Source organism: Aquarana catesbeiana, linkage group LG07, assembly GCF_042186555.1.
Source record: "Aquarana catesbeiana isolate 2022-GZ linkage group LG07, ASM4218655v1, whole genome shotgun sequence".
In the NCBI taxonomy this organism is placed as follows: Eukaryota; Metazoa; Chordata; class Amphibia; order Anura; family Ranidae; genus Aquarana; species Aquarana catesbeiana.
The window spans coordinates 193696287-193715541 of NC_133330.1; the positions used below are offsets into that span (position 1 = coordinate 193696287).

The 19255-nt window shown below is 42.8% G+C and overlaps 1 protein-coding gene across 1 annotated transcript in view; it reads right to left on the reverse strand.

Annotated features, from left to right (window-relative positions):
* The window catches only part of WDR47 (WD repeat domain 47), a 271732-nt gene that overhangs the window by 75826 nt on the left and 176651 nt on the right, over positions 1-19255 (reverse strand). The window contains exons 6-8 of the mRNA XM_073592940.1: positions 8239-8365; positions 7652-7830; positions 6904-7161 (exon numbers count right to left, since the gene is read on the reverse strand). Of these exons, the coding sequence (XP_073449041.1) occupies positions 6904-7161; positions 7652-7830; positions 8239-8365 (564 nt within the window). The remainder of the gene's footprint in view (positions 1-6903; positions 7162-7651; positions 7831-8238; positions 8366-19255) is intronic.

Consider the following 19255-nt stretch of genomic DNA (forward strand, 5'->3'; position numbering starts at 1 on the left):
ACTTTGTACTGGTGTCCCAGGTTCTACTCCCTAAAGTCACGGGGTCAGGGATTGCACCAAGGATGTTATCAGATCATTCCCCATGTTGGGTGATAGTATCTCTGGGGAATGCCCCCCCTATACGCACATGCAGATTGAACCCCCACTGGTTGTCAGCCCTTACAGACCATGACTCCATTGAAAGAGAGATTAAATACTTCCTGGATAGACCTAGAATCCCACCCTCCCTCAACACATTCTGGGATGACTTTAAGGAACAGGCTCGTTGGATTCTTAAGACCAGAATAAACAGACTAAAACAATCATCCAATCTAACACTACAACTAACAACTGACAAGCTACAAGAGCTGGAAACAATTTATAACTCCAATCCCACTCCTGAAAATCTAGACAGGGTAAAATTACAGTCCCGCATGGTAACACAATTATGTACTGAAAAGGCCAAGCAAAGTATATTTTTCTGTAAACAAAGAGTTTATGAACAGGGGGAGAGGGCAGGCAGGTTATTAGCCTATCTAGCTCACATAGATGACAGGCCCCCGGTAGTAGTCTCCCTAAGGGACAATGGGGGAAATAGTATTACAGACCCCTTTCAAGTGGCATCCCAGTTTTTACAATCCTATAAAAATCTATATAAATCCCGTACAACGTATACACAAACGGAACTTCAGGCGTACTTAAACACTATCCAATTCTCTAGATTAAAACCAGAACAAGTGAAATTACTAGATGCACCCATAACTACACAGGATATTGCTAATGCGATTGCCCAACTGGCCAAGTCCAAAGCTCCTGGACTAGATGGACTTCCCCTGGAGTTCTATGCAACATATTCGGAAACGCTCATCCCTAAACTCAAGGATCTTTATCAATCTATATTTGACACAAAGTCGCTCCCTTTATCCATGCAGGAGGCCCAGATAATTGTACTCCCTAAGCCAGGCAAGGACCCCCATTACCCTGAGTCATATAGGCCTATATCACTCCTACAGGTGGATATAAAGATACTAGCTAAAATACTGGCCAATTGATTGAACACAGTTATACTATCGTTAATACATTCTGACCAAACAGGCTTTATGCCAGGGAAAAACACTGCCATGAACATTAGGAGATTATATATGAACATTCAGGCTCAACATGATAATTCCAGAACCAGGGTGGTGGTAGCACTTGACACTGCCAAAGCCTTTGATTCCGTAGAATGGCCGTATCTATGGGAGTGCCTACACAATTATGGCTTTGGTCCACAGTTTACGCAGTGGGTTAAGCTTCTTTACCAGACACCTAAAGCGAGGGTATTCGTTAATGGCTGGCTTTCAGAGCAATTCCCTCTGGAAAGGGGTACAAGACAGGGATGCCCTCTGTCCCTCCTATTATATGCCCTGGCAGCGGAGCCACTGGCAATTGCCATTAGAGCAGACACTAATATAAAGGGATTGAGAAAAGGTCATACTGTAGATAAAATAGGTTTATATGCTGATGACACAAATTTGTATCTGGCAGACCAAGGACTGTCCTTACAGGCCGCACTCGATATTATTGAAAAAATGGGTAGCTACTCTGGATTGCGTATTAACTGGGACAAGTCTCAAATTCTCCCATTGGACATCTCCCCCCCCCCCCCCCCCCCTTAAACAAACCCAACTCTTTCATTACCCAGAGTATCCAAAATTAAGTACCTGGGGGTGGAGGTCACCAGGACTTTGACGGACTACACACACCTAAATGTTACACCCCTATTTGACCTGATAAAGTCCAAAACCCAGACATGGTCCAGATTGCCACTGGGGGTGATGGGAGCATAAATATAATAAAAATGATTTTGTTACCCAAAATATTATATATGGTTTGGCATGCCCCACTCTATATCCCTTTAAAAATCTTTAAACAAATGGAAGCCATTCTAAACTCATTTGTATGGGGTAATGGCAGACACAAATTGGCTTGGCATGTTTTAAAGAACCCCACGGATAGAGTATGTAACAAACCGGGTCACCCAGCTTTCACTCCGCTTCAAGCTATCCTTAGAGGGAAACAAATTACAAAAACATTCCCAAGGTATAATATGGGAATGCTGCTCCATCATCAAAGAATTTGGGAAACCACGCTGAAAAAGCAAAACACTGGGAAAATTCACACCCACACCCCACTATGGTTTAACAAACACCTCCCGGAGTTAGAACACCTCTTAGACTCGACAGTATGGGCTACATATGGCATAATATACATTCATCAGGTGCTATCTGACTCCAGACTCAAGCAGTTTCAAGTGCTTAAGGAAGAATATACACTCCTTAACCAGATGGCTTTTAAGTACTTGCAACTTCGCCATGCATTAAAAACACAAATACCAAGTTTGGAAGTGGTGTCGGATACTCCCCCAGTCCTGGATGTAATACTGGGAGAGGAACCCTCTAAACTTATTCCAACTCTCTACATTAAGACTAGAAACCGTATATCGAATGCTATTGCACAAAAGGCAAAAATGGAATGGGAAAAAGACATGGCTCATAGAGGAGGAAGACTGGGATGAAATAATGGAAGGGACCAGATTGACATCCCCTAAGCTATCAGACAGACTGACACAAATATACATTATACACAAAGCCTACTTGACTCCCCTCAAAAAGGCAAAATTTTTCCCTACATATGACCCATCATGCCATCTGTGTCACGCAGCACCAGGTACGTTCTTCCATCTCATATGGAGCTGCCCAAATATTCAGACATATTGGATGCAGATTGTCCAATTCCTACATGACAGTATGGGATCCCCAGTGGTTTTGGACCCCAAATTATGTCTTTTGGGACTTCTGCCAGATATAGAAATGGACAAATACCAAGCTACATTTCTAAATGAGACTCTGTTTATGGCACGTAAGTAAATAGCCAAGGTGTGGATGCAGGCTCAGCCTCCCTCCATACGCCAATGGAAGAGGGATGTTAATGATGCACTGCCATTTAAAAAGTTAGTCCATGCCCATAGAAAATGTGCACATAAGTACTCCAAGGTGTGGGATAGATGGTTAGAGGATGGAGAAACATGTGCTTTAAACTCCCCAATGCCTCGCAGACAGTTATACTTAGATAAAAGCAGAAGATGAATGTCCTAATGGAGGTCTAAACCATGTAACTCCTAATTAAGAATATATTGATAGTAGAATGACATGATGTCTCTTATATACCGGATGTATACACCACCATAACCTTGTACCTTAACCTTAACCTTAACATGTATGAAGAATCTCACACAAAATGTCTGTTAATACGTACTGTTTATTATTTCACATAAGTAACTGCATTGTAAAATGACTTTCATTTAAATAAAGTTGTTTTTTTCCAATTAAAAAAAAAAAAGGATCTGTACTAACACCTTCTCATCCTGAGAAGCTGAAGAGGGCCCTTCCCCACTTGATTCCTCAGAGGAGGAATCATCAGTCCCATCCCGATCCTCTGAAAGGGATTCTTCTCCTTTTTCCCCTAGAGTTCCTCTGCCTGAGGGTCCTGGGTAACAGAGGAAGACCTATTGCGTTTTCTCCCACTGAGTGAAGATGCGATTAAGGCCATTAATCTTTCCTCTAGTCCATTAATGGTTGAGGAAAACACCTCCTGCGTAATATATACAGGGGCTGAAGTGCCAGAAGCAGATGCAGCCCCTGACCCCGACGGCTCTCCCTGGCCGGCCATCCCAGGTCCTTCAGGGGGGGAAGGCGCTGCAGAAGGAGGGTCCTCAGAGCCTGAGGGAGATCCCCTAGAGCCTCTGGTTTTTGGGGTATTAGTACCTCTTCTACCCATAGTGCAAAGCAACAAGGTGGAGGTATCACACAAATAAAACACTGACTGCTGAGCGATGTAGTACAGCAACTGTCGCTGCTACCAATGCCCATTCAAATGTTTCTAAGTAAATGCTGCCTGGGAGAATGCCTGTGTCCCACCTTACATGCAACCGTCAGCTCTGTGTCCCTCCATAGGCTGAGTGCATCTGAAAAGTGTGCTTTTTATAGCCTGTGCAGCCGGCGATGTGGGCGTCTAGGCACGCCGGACGTCGCGCTAACGCTCCGCACCCCCCCTCCTCTGACCACCCCTCCCCCCCTCCTCGTTTTTTCAAAAACGTGCGCTTTCCCGTGCAAGCCGACCCTCTGGTACAAGCATGGAGGGGAGGCTGGGGTGGAGGAGGAATGAGAGAGGCCGGCAGATGATGGGATCTGCCAATAGTAATGGCGCGGTGGCGGTGGCAGCGCGGTATACTACCGCATTTCAGACCACCGCGGCCCCCCTAATCTTGGGGGGAATATCCCTGAGGAAGAGCCCCCCATCCCATCCTACCTGGAGCTCGGCTGGAGGAGCTGTGCAGCGTGAACACTGAGACAGACAAATCAAGCATGTGAAGGTATGTTCTCTTGGCAGCCCCCGGTGGCGACAATAGGTATAGCATACATTTACCTAAAGGAGAAACCTACTAGAATTAAAAAATTCTGAGGAATCTCCCTTACCTTATCCAGCTGCAGGGTTCTGTTATACAGACCCAATCTTCACCTCTCACGGTGGGCTCCGTTTGGAAAACCTTCAGAGATAGGGGCCCCCTAGAAAAGGAGGATCCACAGTTCTGGGCCTGTAAAGCACTCTGGCAAGAATAAGGCTTAGAAAACCAAAATTCTGAAATGCGGGGTCCAGCTCTCTAAAAAGAGAAGCGTTACAGGTAAGACCTCGTTTCTTCGGACACAAGGCCCGGGTACCATCCAATTCGGCCTAAAAAGGACACCTTGAGATGGATCCGGTTTGCATGGCTTGCCCCATTATAGGATATAGGATATTCCTTTTGGAGCTCAGCACAGCACATCTTTACACGTGACCAACACCTAAGACACTGGCGAAAAAACTGAGGTATCCCTGTAAGGGGAGGGATTATATAGGGGGTTGAACTTCCTGTTTAGGGTGTGCCAGTGTCCAATCACCTAGTGATACCCTATATAACCCATCAGTAATTACTGAGGCTCTGTGTCCCGTGATGTACGAGAAAGAAAAAAAAAAACAAAACAAAACAAAAAAAAAAAAACTGCAGTTTAAATTTTATTTTCCCGAGACCTGTGGAAAAAAAGATCTCACTGCAGAATATTCAAGGTTTATACACGTGCCCTAAATGTTTCTATATCTTGGAACAATATACAATGGCCCACACTGTTCTAGCTCAGTATAAGCCAAACTTTAACCATCAGGCTAACGTGAAAACAGAGGAGTTTTAGGGTCACCATACACCAGGGGTAGGCAACCTCGGCCCTCCAGCTGTGGTGAAACTACAAATCCCATCATGCCGCTTCCTCTAGAAGTCATGCCTGCGATTGTCAGGGTCTTGCAATGTCTCATGAGACTTGTAGTTTCAAAACAGTTGGAGGGCCGAGGTTGCCTACCCCTGCCATACACATTACAATCTGACCATACAGTCAACTTTACAATGTACCAAACACTATGCAATATGAGGACTGGCTTAAACTATCTTGCAGTACATAGGTTGTTGGTATATCTAAAGGAGATTGTACAATAATTACGTAATGTGTGTGGTGATGGGTGTTGAACTTTTTTTTGGTCACACGGTATTTGCGCAGCGATTTTTCAAACGCAAATTTTGTGGAAAAAATACTGTACATTTTAATGAATTTTAATGCAAACACAATACCCATTTTTGGTAAAATATAAAAACTGAAGTTATGCTGAGTAAACAGATACTGAACATGTCATGCTTTAAGATTGCGTACACCCGTAAAACTACAGCACCTAAAAATTTCTATAGGCGACGATTTAAAAGCCTTTACAGGTTAACAGTTACACAGGAGTTATAGTGCTAGAATTATTGCTCTCACTCTAATGTCTGCAGCGATACCTCATATATGTGGTGCAAACACCGTTTACATGTGTGTGGGATTTACGTATGCATTTGCCTTTGCGCGCAAGCATGGGGGGAGGAGGGCTTTACATTTTGTTTTCTATTATTATTTATTTTGGTAAATGTTTTTCTTTTTTACACTGTCTACATTTTTTTATCACTTTTATTGCTATCACAAGTGATGGAAAACATCTCTTGTGATAGCATGGGCAGTGACAGGTGCACTTTACTGAGACATCACCAGATCTGTCCTCTGCCCTTAAAGGCATCTCATCAAGATCAGTTTGATCAGGTGCTTTTCACAAGGCAGTAACGGCTTGTTTACATCTGTGCAAAACCAAAAGTGACAAAATTCTAGTCACTTCCAGTTTGTTTACCATAGAGATGTTCAGGGAACGTTAGGTCCTTGGGCATCTCTATGGTAAGCCGGTGGAATCGCCCGCTTCATTTCCAGGCTCCCTGGGTCGGCGAGAGAGCCTGGAAAGGCACTGGAATGTGGCGGGACCCCCTTTCGCCATATGTAACATTTTGCTGCTAGGGTCGTTTTTACAATGAAGAGAATTTTTGGCCAAAAACTGATACTGTAGCTGCAGGCATCATCCCAGTATAAACACCAAAACTCTAGGAATTCATATGAGCCCTAGCAAACTCAGAGGTGTCACTCAAATTGCACTATAGTATTCTTCTTCACGCCTTACCTGGCAGCTACAAAACAGACCATGTAAGGGAGGTGAATGGAAGAACTGGGCAACCACAGAGAGTAATTGGACACTTGCAGAAGAGAAAAAGGCTATGACATGCAAGGAAGAAGAGGGCTGTGCTAGGAAACTGACTCTTCCAAAAGTAAACCCATTTTTCTTTTAGGAAAAATATACTATGGTCAGCATTTAAAGTACTTGATTTTACTGTGCATTTATCCAGAATTTTTTAAGTTAGTAATAGTCTTTTAAAATGACAAGATTTACTTTCTACAGTTGTTTACACAATTTCAAATCTGGAAACAGACTCATTTCACTGACCCAGCACTTCCATACACGGGTGACTCCTCTGGGAATGGGATGTGGTTAGAGGCATCTCGCTTGTGAGGAGTACTGGTACTGATGCTCTGTCCATCAGGCTGTGGATTTCTAAGCAATGAAGTCGATACTGGAGGTGTGTGTCCATTGGTGGCTGAAGAACTGCCTTCTTTGGGGCCGTTGTGCTGCTTATTCTTTGGTTGAATGTCCTCAGTCAGAGGCTCCATCCCCACATTCAACTCCCCTAACTTCTTGATTGATCTTAAAAGGAATACAAAAAATAAATAAATAAATAAAATTAATTAGGGCACACACAAATGTTCTAAAAGCACACAAATGTTCTAAAAAGAGTGCTCTCATAAACATTAAATGCCACGCTATGTATACATTTCTATCTTTGCATGTTTTAAAACAAACCTGTCTGACATGATTATGGTGTTGTACAGCAAAGACATAAAAAGCTGTACTGACATTTTACATTCATGCATTCCAATCAAAGCCTTGCAGTTATACCACCAATAGCATAGCTGAAAATTGCACATAGCGCAAACACAGCTCTTTCCCTGCCAAAACATGGTGACTGCACCCAATTTAAATTCTGTATTTCAGTATAATAATAATCCAGAAACTGGCAAACTTCATCAAAATTCTAGCAGATTGAAATCTTTTCTCTAAGTTTTTATCTTATAATAAATATATGCCCAAACACAGCAACAAGTGTGTTTTGGAGCAACTTTATCATTTAAATTACCGATTAAGAAATTGCTCTGTGAGATTCTGTGGATGCTCTGCCTCCTCTGTCTGGTTCACTCCCCCTTCAAAAAGCATTTGCTGGTACAGCTGTCTTTGTTGCTCCTTCTGCTCCAGGTGCTGCTGGTAACGTAGTTTCTGCCGGTAATATTCTTCAAACTGGTCTGTGGAATCCCGAAGCTAAAACACATATCACAAAAGAAACAACTGAACAATCGGTCTGGCTTGTTTTCTGTAAATTGTGACCAGACAAGTCCTGTAGTCTCACAAAAATACATTTAATCTCAGGGCTAAAAGGTGTCACTCGAATGATAAACATGCTATACTCAGATCCAGTTATTCTGACTTTAGGACCTCGGCACAGACTACAGGCTCAGGATGAGGGGAGAATGCAAAAAAAAAAAAAAAGCAAGGTATAAAAGTGTAAGGGAAGCTTACCTGAGAGTGGACAATCAAGTATAACACATGGGGGAAGAATCACGGTGGGAAAGTTGAGAATTTTACTGGTAACATTGAAGTAAAATACGATTGTATATTCAATTCACCATCCCATGTCTAGAACTATGAAAAACTAGAGAAGGAAAATACCTCATTCCTGTCTGGCTTCTTTGGTTCCTCAAGGACAGCAGCGCTCTCCTGGTCTTTTTCAGAACTTGGGTTTTGGCACAAAGTCTCACTGCTATTCGGAATCTCATTTTCTTGTGGGGTGTCACTCCTAAAAAAAAAACAAAAAACAAAAAACAAAAACAGAAAAAACACCCTTAGCAGTTACTTGCCTTTTCATTTCTTTTTACAGGGATGTACAACTTTTTTCCTTTTGTCCCTAATAAAGACAGGCCCCAACTGATAAATAAATAAATACGAGGAAATCTGTTGAGGCATGTGGGGAATAAAGGTTGGAGTCAAATATAGATGGCACACAATTATAGTTATTTTGCAGTAAAGACCTGTCTAAATTGCCTGTATTATAACAGTACATAAAAGATCATTTGGTTTGCCTAACTGAACATTTTAAGTTAGCTCCATAACCTAGTATCAGCATCAACAGTGGAACATTACACAATTAACTCTTTAAGAAAATCTATCCATGTTAGCATTTTGACCCGTGGTGGTACTCAATGCCAAGATGTTGTTCCAGACGAGACTGGAGAAACAGTATTTTTCCCATGGAATATTTCCTGGGATTCCAATGTCTTTTGGTATTAGTCACCAGAAGTGACAAAATTCGTCAGAGCGAAGCTTAGTGATGTCATCATGCCACCAGGAAGGAGCTGGCTGTATACAAGCCAATTGCGATGCTGTAGCCTTACCCTTAAAGGAGACATGTACCTGTATATACCTCAACTTGTTTTTAAAGTGGTGCACTACTGCTGATTAATACACCAATATTGTGAGTGCATTTTAAAATTTTATTAAATACATTTTTTTTTTTTTTTTTTTTTTTTTTTTAAGAGGTAAAACACGGTGTGTATTTTTTTATTCCTTTTGAGTGGTTCTGGATGGTGAAGAGATTCCTTGGGTGATTCCATACCAGTGACCACATTGGAGGAGACATCTGAGGAAGTAACTGAATATCTGAGTGGCTAATGAGACCCCTTAAAGGGGAAAGGGTGCAATGACCCCTATTAGGTCTGAGGGTTAAGGTGAGCGTGGAGAGTGGTTGGTGGTGGGATCCACTGAAGAGTGATCACATTGTTGAATAATTGATCAAGATAGCAAATTAGGATATATAAATTGCATACCACATTTATGACATTGTAGTGATGGTGGAACCCCCCCTCACTTGAAGAGCAGACTTTTGAATAGACTTTTTGGTGTATACATACATACATACAGTGGGTATAGAAAAAAAAGTCACACCCTTTAAAATAATCACATTTTGTTGCTTTGCAGCCTGAAATGAAGACTGTTTTTGTTTTATCCAGCTGCATTTACTCAGTGCAACTTATAACCTCCAAGTGAAAGCTATAACACCAACATGTCAGAAAAAAACAAAAAAGTCAAAAACAGAATTACTAAATTGAAAAAAGGATCACCCCCTCCTAAAAATTACTTGTAAACTCAAATCAGGTGTAGCTAATCACCTTCTCAATGGTGCACAAAAATATTTCACTTTCAGCTGTGATCAGCTGTGGTCATTTTGATTAGCTCAGCATGAAAATAGCTTTCCTGGAGCATTTCAGTCCTTGGCAGGGCAAATGAAGCAAACAACTATGGGTGGCAAGGCACTGTCACCGGGATCTCCGGGATAAAGTTGTGGACAGGCACAAGTCAGGAGATGGATACAAAAAAAAATGTTAAAGGCTTTATTAATGCCTAGAAGCACAGTGAAGATTATTATTAAGAAGTCGACGGTATTTGGTACAACACAGACCCTCCCTGGATTAGGATGTCACTTCAAACTGGATGAAAGAGCTAGGAGGAAACTGATTAGAGAGATTACCAAAAGGCCTACAGAAACTCTGAAGCAGTTGTAGGAATTTATGACAAAGAGTTGGTAATATCCTGTTATGGGGGTGTATCTCTGCAGCAGGGACTGGAGCACTTGTCAGGATAGAAGGAAAAATGGATGGGGAAAAAATACTGTCAAATTCTTGAGAAAAATCTGCTGCCCTCTGCCAGAAAGCTGTCAATGGGAAGAAGGTTTACCTTCCAACATGACAATGACCCAAAACGCACAGAAAAAATGACCACACAGTGGTTGAAGGAGAAAAAGGTGAATGTCCTGCATGGCCCAGTCAAAGCCCAGACGTAAACCCCATTGAAAATCTATGAAATGACTTGAAGACTGCAGTCCACAAACGGTCACCATCAAATTTGCAAAGCAACAAAATATGATTATTTTAAAAGGGGGGCGATTCTTTTCTATAACCACTGTATACATGTAGAGAGTAAAATATTGTTACCACTATTGTATTTTTCATTTATATTGATACACATTTTCAAATATGGATATATATGTTTAGATAAATTTAGCGCAGCACTTTATAACTATATGTATTCTGTGTAATACTTTTAATACATCTGTATTAGTAAAACCGTATAATGTTGCAGATGGCAGTTTAAAGTAAATCTGTTATTTGCATATACTAGGCATAAGGACAGGCTTGCTTGACAGCAAAAACTAAAATGAATACATACTGGTGTCTCCTATACTTCTTTGATTGTTCAGATTCAAATAGAGTGCTTTAGTTTTTTGTAAACTTGGGACTTAGAACTTCTGTCAGTTATATTGCTGTCTGTCTCAACCGGAGTGATCCCCTTGTGTAGTCACCAGGACAGGAGGAGTTAAAGCCGAGTTCCAAACAAAAGTGGAACTGAGACCTGTTTTTGACAGATTCCCCACTTCCAGGAGACCGGACTGTGGCCTGATCTCCCAGAAGATCAGCCCCCTCCTCCTTCCCAATCAGAAAGCGCAGCACAGTAGGGAGGCCGGGCCCTTACCCTTAGCACGGCCGGGTTCCCTTACCTGGAATGGCGGCGGCTGCACCTGACAGTCATTCCAAAGATCGGTTGGTGTGCAGACATTGTGAGCTGCTTGTCCGTATAGTAAAAGTCAGCAGCTACAGGAACTCCGCTTTAACAGTTGCCAATAGTGGACATACAGTGCCTTGCAAAAGTATTCACCCCCCTTTGGCTTTTTACCTATTTTGTTACATTACAGCCTTTAGTTCTGTTTTTTTAATCAGAATGATATGTGATGGATCAGAACACAATAGTCTAAGTTGGTGAAGTAAAATTAGAAAAATATATACATAAAACTATTTTTCAGAAAAAAAAAACTGATAATAATAATTGGCATGTGTGTATGTATTCATCCCCTTTGTTATGAAGCCCATAAAAAGCTCTGGTGCAACCAATTACCTTCAGAAGTCACATAATTAGTGAAATGATGTTCACCTCCTGTGTGCAATCTACATTTCACATGATCTGTCATTACATATACACACCTTTTTGAAAGGCCCCAGAGGCTGCAACACCTAAGCAAGAGCCACCACTAACCAAACACTGCCATGAAAACCAAGGAACTCTCCAAACAAGTAAGGGACAATGTTGAGAAGTAAAAGTTAGGGTTAGGTTATAAAAAATATCCATATCTTTGATGATCCCTAGGAGCACCATCAAATCTATCATAACCAAATAGAAAGAACATGGCACAACAGCAAACCTGCTAAGAGACGGCCACACATCAAAACTCACAAACCAGTTAAGGAGGGCATTATTCAGAGGCAGCACAGAGACCTAAGGTAACCCTGGAGGAGATGCAGAGTTCCACAGCAGAGACTGTACATAGGACATAGGACAACAATAATCAGTACGCTCCATAGAGTTGGGCTTTATGGCAGAGTGGCCAGAAGAAAGCCATTACTTTCAGCAAAAAAACAAAATGGCATGTTTTGAGTTTGCGAAAAGGCATGTGGGAGACTCCCAAAATGTATGGAGGAAGGTGCTCTGGTCTGATGAGACTAAAATTGAACTTTTTGGCCATAAAAGAAAACGCTATGTCTGGCGCAAACCCAACACATCATATCACCCAAAGAACACCGTCCCGGGGGGGGGGGCGTGGCGTGGCCAGATGTGATCACGTCAGGACGTGGTTTTCCAGAGCTCCTGATATCCTCCGGCAGTTTATCCTGTTAACGGCCGATTGATTGGCTTCGGCTACCACTGGCAGTGCTACTAAGTCAGAGGAAACAACTGGGCAGTGTAATATGCCATCTTCGGCAGAGAAGAAGCAAAAGAATCCACATTTACAGCCACCGAGGGATCACAGAAATCTCCGCTCACAGGGAAGCAATGACGACTAGCCCCGCCCACTCCTCCTCCGTCCAGAATACTACAACACTGCGCACCAACACAACGAAGGTAAAGATGGCACAGCAAGGTGCAGCCTCAACACAGGGATCGGAGGGCACTTCTCCCCTATCACAGGAGATTGAGGTGGAATACGGAAGCCATAACAGGACCGATCTTAGAAGCCATAGCGGCATCAAAATTGGAGCTTATGGGGCGCATAGATCTCCTGGCATCAGAGTGCAACCTCATCCGCCATGATCTAGACAAGATTAGAAGCAGATTGACCACTGCAGAGGATCGCATCTCAGAGGTGGACGCCTCTCATATGCACGGCTCACAACTAGTGGAATTGAAGGAGATGGTAGGCGCATTGCAACGCAGAGCGGATGATGCTGAGGACCGCCAGTGAAGAAATAATGTGCGGGTGGTAGGGTTGCTAGAGGGAGCAGAGGGAACCAACACAACCACATTTGCAGAGCAGTTTTTTAAGTCGCTGTTGTCTCTCGGTGATCTCCCTCCCACATATGTCGCTGAAAGAGCACACAGAGTCCCCACGGGAGCTATGCCCTCAGGCGCCCCACCACGACCATTCCTGGTCCGGTTCCTTAATTACAGGGACCGGGATATGTTACTAGTAGAGACTAGGAAGCACAAAGAGTTAACATTTTAAAACGCCCGCATCATGTTGTTCTCGGACTTCTCGGCAGAAATGCAGAGAAGACGCCGTTCCTTTACTGATGTGAAAAGGAGGCTAAGAGAGAGGGAGCTGAAATACAGCATGCTTTACCTCAGTCGTCTACATGTGCAACATAAAAAGGTACTGTAAAATTCTTTGAAACCCCACAAGATGCTAGCGACTGGCTAGATTAAAACCTGTGAAATCACTACTGCTTGCTGGGGAAGGGGCACCCCTGTCCTTTTGCTTTTTTCTGTTTTGCCCCCTGGTTCCCGGATTTGTGTTTTTACGTCATTTTTCTGATTTATTATTATAATGCCGGATAGTTTTTTTCGCTCACTGCTGAGCAAAGCTCTATACAGATCTGTTGCTGCTCTGAGTCGCAGAAGTCCGCTTCTTGATGGGATGGGTTGTCTCTAGTACACAAGGTATTATACTTTATGCAAGAACTACCTACAGTTAAAAAAGGGAGACCCTTATTGAGTAGTAAACCCAGCATTATAATTACATGCCACTGTCACTGTAGAGCAACAAATGGTGACAAGATTAATCGGCTGTTCTCATATACGTATGGACGAAGTAAGGAGTCTCAAGTGGAAGACACAAGCCAAATTTTTTTTTTTTCTCATCTTTTTTATGCCAAACTGTCAACACTTTTGGTTGAACTCTTTTGTGTTTTTTTGTTACAGGGCCAAAGCTGCATACTGGACATTTTTTAGTTTGTTTCTTTTTGTTGTTAGTTTTTCAGTTTCTGGTATAACAGCAGGGGGGGGGGTATTGACCAAAGTCATAAATACTATGAATATTGTGCATCTAGTGTACCTTTATGCCCCGTACACACGGTCGGACTTTGTTCGGACATTCCGACAACAAAATCCTAGGATTTTTTCCGACGGATGTTGGCTCAAACTTGTCTTGCATACATACGGTCACACAAAGTTGTCGGAAAATCCGATCGTTCTAAACGCGGTGACGTACAACACGTACGTCGGGACTATAAACGGGGCAGTGGCCATTAGCTTTCATCTCTTTATTTATTCTGAGCATGCGTGGCACTTTGTCCGTCGGATTTGTGTACACACGATCGGAATTTCCGACAATGGATTTTGTTGTCGGAAAATTTTATAGCCTGCTCTCAAACTTTGTGTGTCGGAAAATCCAATGGAAAATGTGTGATGGAGCCTACACACGGTCGGAATTTCCGACAACAAGGTCCTATCACACATTTTCCGTCGGAAAATCTGATCGTGTGTACGGGGCATAAGTGTTCACGTTCTCAGGTATATTCTACTTAACGGTTATTCTAATATCACTAGGGACGATCCGTATGATAGATATGAGGATTGAGGATTGAACAATAAATTTAAGAGGGCTGTAGTATTCCAATATCTTAGACAGGTGAAGCCACATATCGTTCTCCTCCAGGAAACCCACCTGGAAGGAAATCATATTCTCTCTTTGCGCAAACCCTGGATACAGAGGCCATTTCACTCCTCCTACTCCACGTATGCTAGAGGAACCTCTGTATTGATTAGTAAGGCAATTGCATGTACAATTCATCAGGTGATCACTGATCCGGGAGGACGATATGTGGCACTAGTATTAGAAGTGGCGTGTCAAAAAATATTATTGGTGAATGTTTACTTACCCCCACCTTTTCAGGTAAAATTGTTATATGTTCTATTGGTGACTCTGGCACCACACATGCATTTACCCATGTTACTCATGGGTGACTTTAATGCCATCATGGATCCCACATTGGATTCGTCTAATGCAAATAGGCCAGCTTCGGTGATCTGTGATCCTGGGCACCTGTAGCGGGTTTAACTGAAATATGGAGGTGGAAGAACCCGGAAGTCGTGTCATATTCACACCTGTCTACCACACACAAATCTTCATCCAGAATAGATTTAGCGTTTGGGAATGCTTTAATCTTAAATAATCTCTATGAGTCGGAGTAGCTGGCCGATGGGACCTCTGACCATAACCCGTTGCTGGTTACCCTGACCTTCCCCTCCGGGGGACGGAAAGGGGGTTGGAGATTGGCCCCGGGTTGGTTGCAAGAAGAACAGGTTAAATACCCAGATTCAAGCTGCAATGGATACATTCTGGGCGACAAATGTGGATACGGCTGACCTACTGGGATATCTGGGATACTTTTAAAGTACTGGTATCTGGGATACTTTTAAAGCGGTGTCGAGGGGTGAATTCATATCAGCAATCAAAGCAGCCAGGAAGGAACATAATGAGGAATGTGAAATCCTTTTGGCCAAACAGCGGGAGTGTGCACAAATTCAGGCAGACTCTCCCTTGTAGGCTAATTAAGCATCCTTACTGGGTTGTAGAAGGTCTGTGGAACTACAATTCACAGACCTAGCTCATACGGAGGCTAGGCAGAGGGCAGAAAATATTTTCGCTGAGGGAGATAAAAATGGCAAGCCGTTAGCCAACCTGGCAGCTGACCAAAGGATACCTGTTAATATCCCGGTAATTAAAAATAGTACAGTATCAGATCCAGTGGGAATTCTAGATGAATTTGTAAACTTCTACAAAGCCCTATACTCACCTATCCCGTCCTATGATTTGGCAGAGTTGGAAGAGCTACTACAGAGTCTTTCAATGCCGAAACTGACAGACACAGATGTTGCTCATCTAGACGAAAGTATCTCTGTGTTAGAAATTGAGACAGCCATACTTGCCTTTCCCCCCCAGAAAAGCTCCGGGTCCAGATGGCTTTCCCGACGATTTTTATAAGCTTTATATGTCACAACTGGCCCACAGACTAAAATTACTGTACGCACACTGCTGGAAACATGGCGCCTTGCCGGCCTCAATGATGGAAGCATATATGGTGCTTCTCCTGAAGTCTGGCAAGGATCCTCAGGTACGCTCCTCATATCGCCCTATAGCATTGCTTAACATGGACCTTAAGATTCTAGCTAAAGTGCTGGCTACAAGATTGGCCAGGGTTATTTCAACCCTGGTGGATATTGACCAGACAGGCTTTATGCCCGGAATGTCAACGGATACGAACTTAAGGAGATTGTTCACACATTTACAGATAGATAATGCAGAGTTTCCGGCTAAAATCATTGTCTCTATTGACATTGAAAAAGCCTTCGATTCTGTGGACTGGCAATACATGCACAAAGTATTGGAGGCCATGGGGTTTGGTCCTGGTTTCCGTCGTTGGGTCACACTGCTTTATGGTGCACCGAGGACGGCGGTTAGGCTTGGTACCATGGTCTCTGATTTTTTCCCAATAGGAAGAGGCACCAGACAGGGTTGTCCGCTTTCCCCTTTTCTTTTCGCCTTGATGATGGAACCTATGGCCAGGGCACTTAGGCAATCTGAGGATGTGGGAGCAATTCAGGTGAGGACCATACAAGAATGCATTGCATTATATGCTGATGACTTGCTCTTGTTTCTCAAGGATCCAGGCCGTCTCTCGGCTGCTTTATCGATTTTGGACAAATTTGCCACCTTTTCGGGTCTGCGGGCGAACTGGAGCAAGTCATTAATTTTACCATTAGGCACGGAAGCTAAGAAACTACTAGATGACACATTACCACTTCAATGGATCTCCTCAATAACTTATCTTGGGGTTAAAATAACAGCCAATATTCAGGACTGTATGTCACTAAATCTCCTGCCATTAGTAAATGGACTTAAGCAAAAGACGACAGCATGGAGGAATCTTCCCCTCTCCATGCTGGGAAGGGTTAGCCTCATTAAAATGAAATTCCTCTCGGTAATTTTGTATTTCCTACGTCACTCCCCATTGTGTATTTCGAAAGTTTTTTTGAAATCACTAAACAGCATAATAGGGTCCTTCATATGGTCACCACAATCGTCGCGCATAAGCATCAAAATATTACAGGAGCCATGGGGTCAGGGGGGACTAGCACTACCTGACTGGCAGAAATATTATCTGGCTGGACAGATGGTATTCGTCAGAAGATGGCTGACAGCGGATGATGGTAATTCCGCTACAGTTGTAGAGGCAGCACATCTGGGGTCATACGAAAGTTTAAAGATGGCCCTGTACAGGGGTCCGAAATCTTGTTTGCCCCTGACAGACTCGATGAAAGCAACGATTAAGGCATAGGAAATTACTACCACCTTGATGTCTCCTAGGTATATAGGAGTTACTCCTTCGGCCCCATTATGGGTGAACCCGAAACTCCCACATATCTTCTCCCTTCCAGACCCCGTGATGTGGGCATGCAAGGGTATTAAGGTGTTGAATGACATTACTAGAGAGGGGGAGCTTTGTACATTCGATCAGATGAAGGCCAGACATTCTTCCTAATTCCTTTTTCTTTCGCTATCTGCAGTTACGCCATGCTTTTCAGGAGCAGTTTAATGGCCAAAGAATTGAATATATGCCATCAGCACTAGAAAACCTTTTAACGGAAGAAGACTTGGTCAAGCCTCTGTCATCAGTGTACAAATCTCTCTTCAAAAAAACACCCTTGGGGATCACCAAACGTAGAGAATGGTGAGAGAGAGAGATTACAGACATTCAGGGGGAGGACTGGGACGATACGTGGGACCATCCCTTTAAATATCTAGTCTCAGCAAGGGACCGCTTAATTCGTTTTAAGTTTCTTCACCGCGTATATTTTACGCCAGCCAGGTTGTCACGCATATACCCAACAGCTAGTAGCCAATGTTGGAGATACTCTCACACCCCAGCTGACACAGAGCATATCTTCTGGAGTTGCACACAGATTCAAATATTCTGGTCAAGTATTACAGAATGTCTGGCAGAGGTACTCAGCATCCCAGTTCCAATGACACCTAAAGTCTGCTTAATTGGGTTGGTGGAGGAGGTTGTTCCATCTCGAGCTCACCGTACTTTATTAAATATTGGGTTATTCTATGGTAGAAAAGCTATATTATTAAACTGGAAAAAAACAGCTGCCCCCACCCTGTCATACTGGAAAAAAATGGTTAATTCAGTCATTCCCTTATATAGAGCAACCTACAGATCTAGAGGCTGTGAAAAGAAATTCACTAAGGTAAGGCAGGCCTGGCTAGATTCTATAAATACAGTGGGCTAACCAGGAGGATCAATGTCTGCTTAGGTGGTTAATAGAGTTGTGAAACTTATATTCTGACAAACTGTTAAATAGATGAAGTTCCTGTTGATAAACATTCTTATGTTCTCTCTGCCATAAGAGTATGAACATTGGATATCCAAGGGATAGAACGTAAGGGTATGTCAACTATACGATGCACACTGTTATATAACAACACATAACTGTAAATTCTATGACGACTGGTCGGGATGGTGGTTGGGGGGAGGGAAGGGTGGGAATTAGATTGAAATATGTTAGTTTTGATTTAGGCCCGGTGAGGCCGACTCCGGTAAGGCATGTTACCTTTCCGGGTATGTATGCTTGTTTGTATTGAAAATAAAAAATAAAAAAATAAAAAAAAAAAGAACACCATCCCCACAGTGAAACATGGCGGTGGCAGCATCATGCTGTGGGGATGTTTTTCAGCAGTCGGGCTTGGGAAACTGGTCGGATATGAGGGAAAGATGGATGGTGCTAAATACAGGGATATGCTTGAGCAAAAACTGTACCACTCTGTGTGTGATTTGAAGCTAGGACGGAGGTTCACCTTCCAGCAGGACAATGACCCCAAACACACTGCTAAAGCAACACTTGAGTGGTTTAATGGGAAACATGTAAATGTGTTGAAATGGCCTAGTTAAAGCCCAGACCCCAATCCAATAGAAAATCTGTGGTCAGACTTAAAGATTGCTGTTCACAAGTACAAACTATCCAACTTGAAGGAGCTGGAGCAGTTTTGCAAGGAGGAATAGGCAAAAATACCAGTGGTAAGATGTGGCAAGCTCATAGAGACTTATCCAAAGCGACTTGGAGCTGTGATAGCCGCAAAAGGTGGCTCTAAAAAGTATTGACTTTAGGGGGTTGAATAGTTATGCACATTGAATTTTTCTGTTATTCTGTCCTATTTGCTTCACAATAAAAGAAAAAAAAAAACAAAAAAAAAAAAAAAACCCCACACATCTTCAAAGTTGTGGGCATGTTCTGTAAATTAAATGAAGCAAATCCTCAAACAATCCATGTTAATTCCAGGTTGTGAGGCAACAAAACA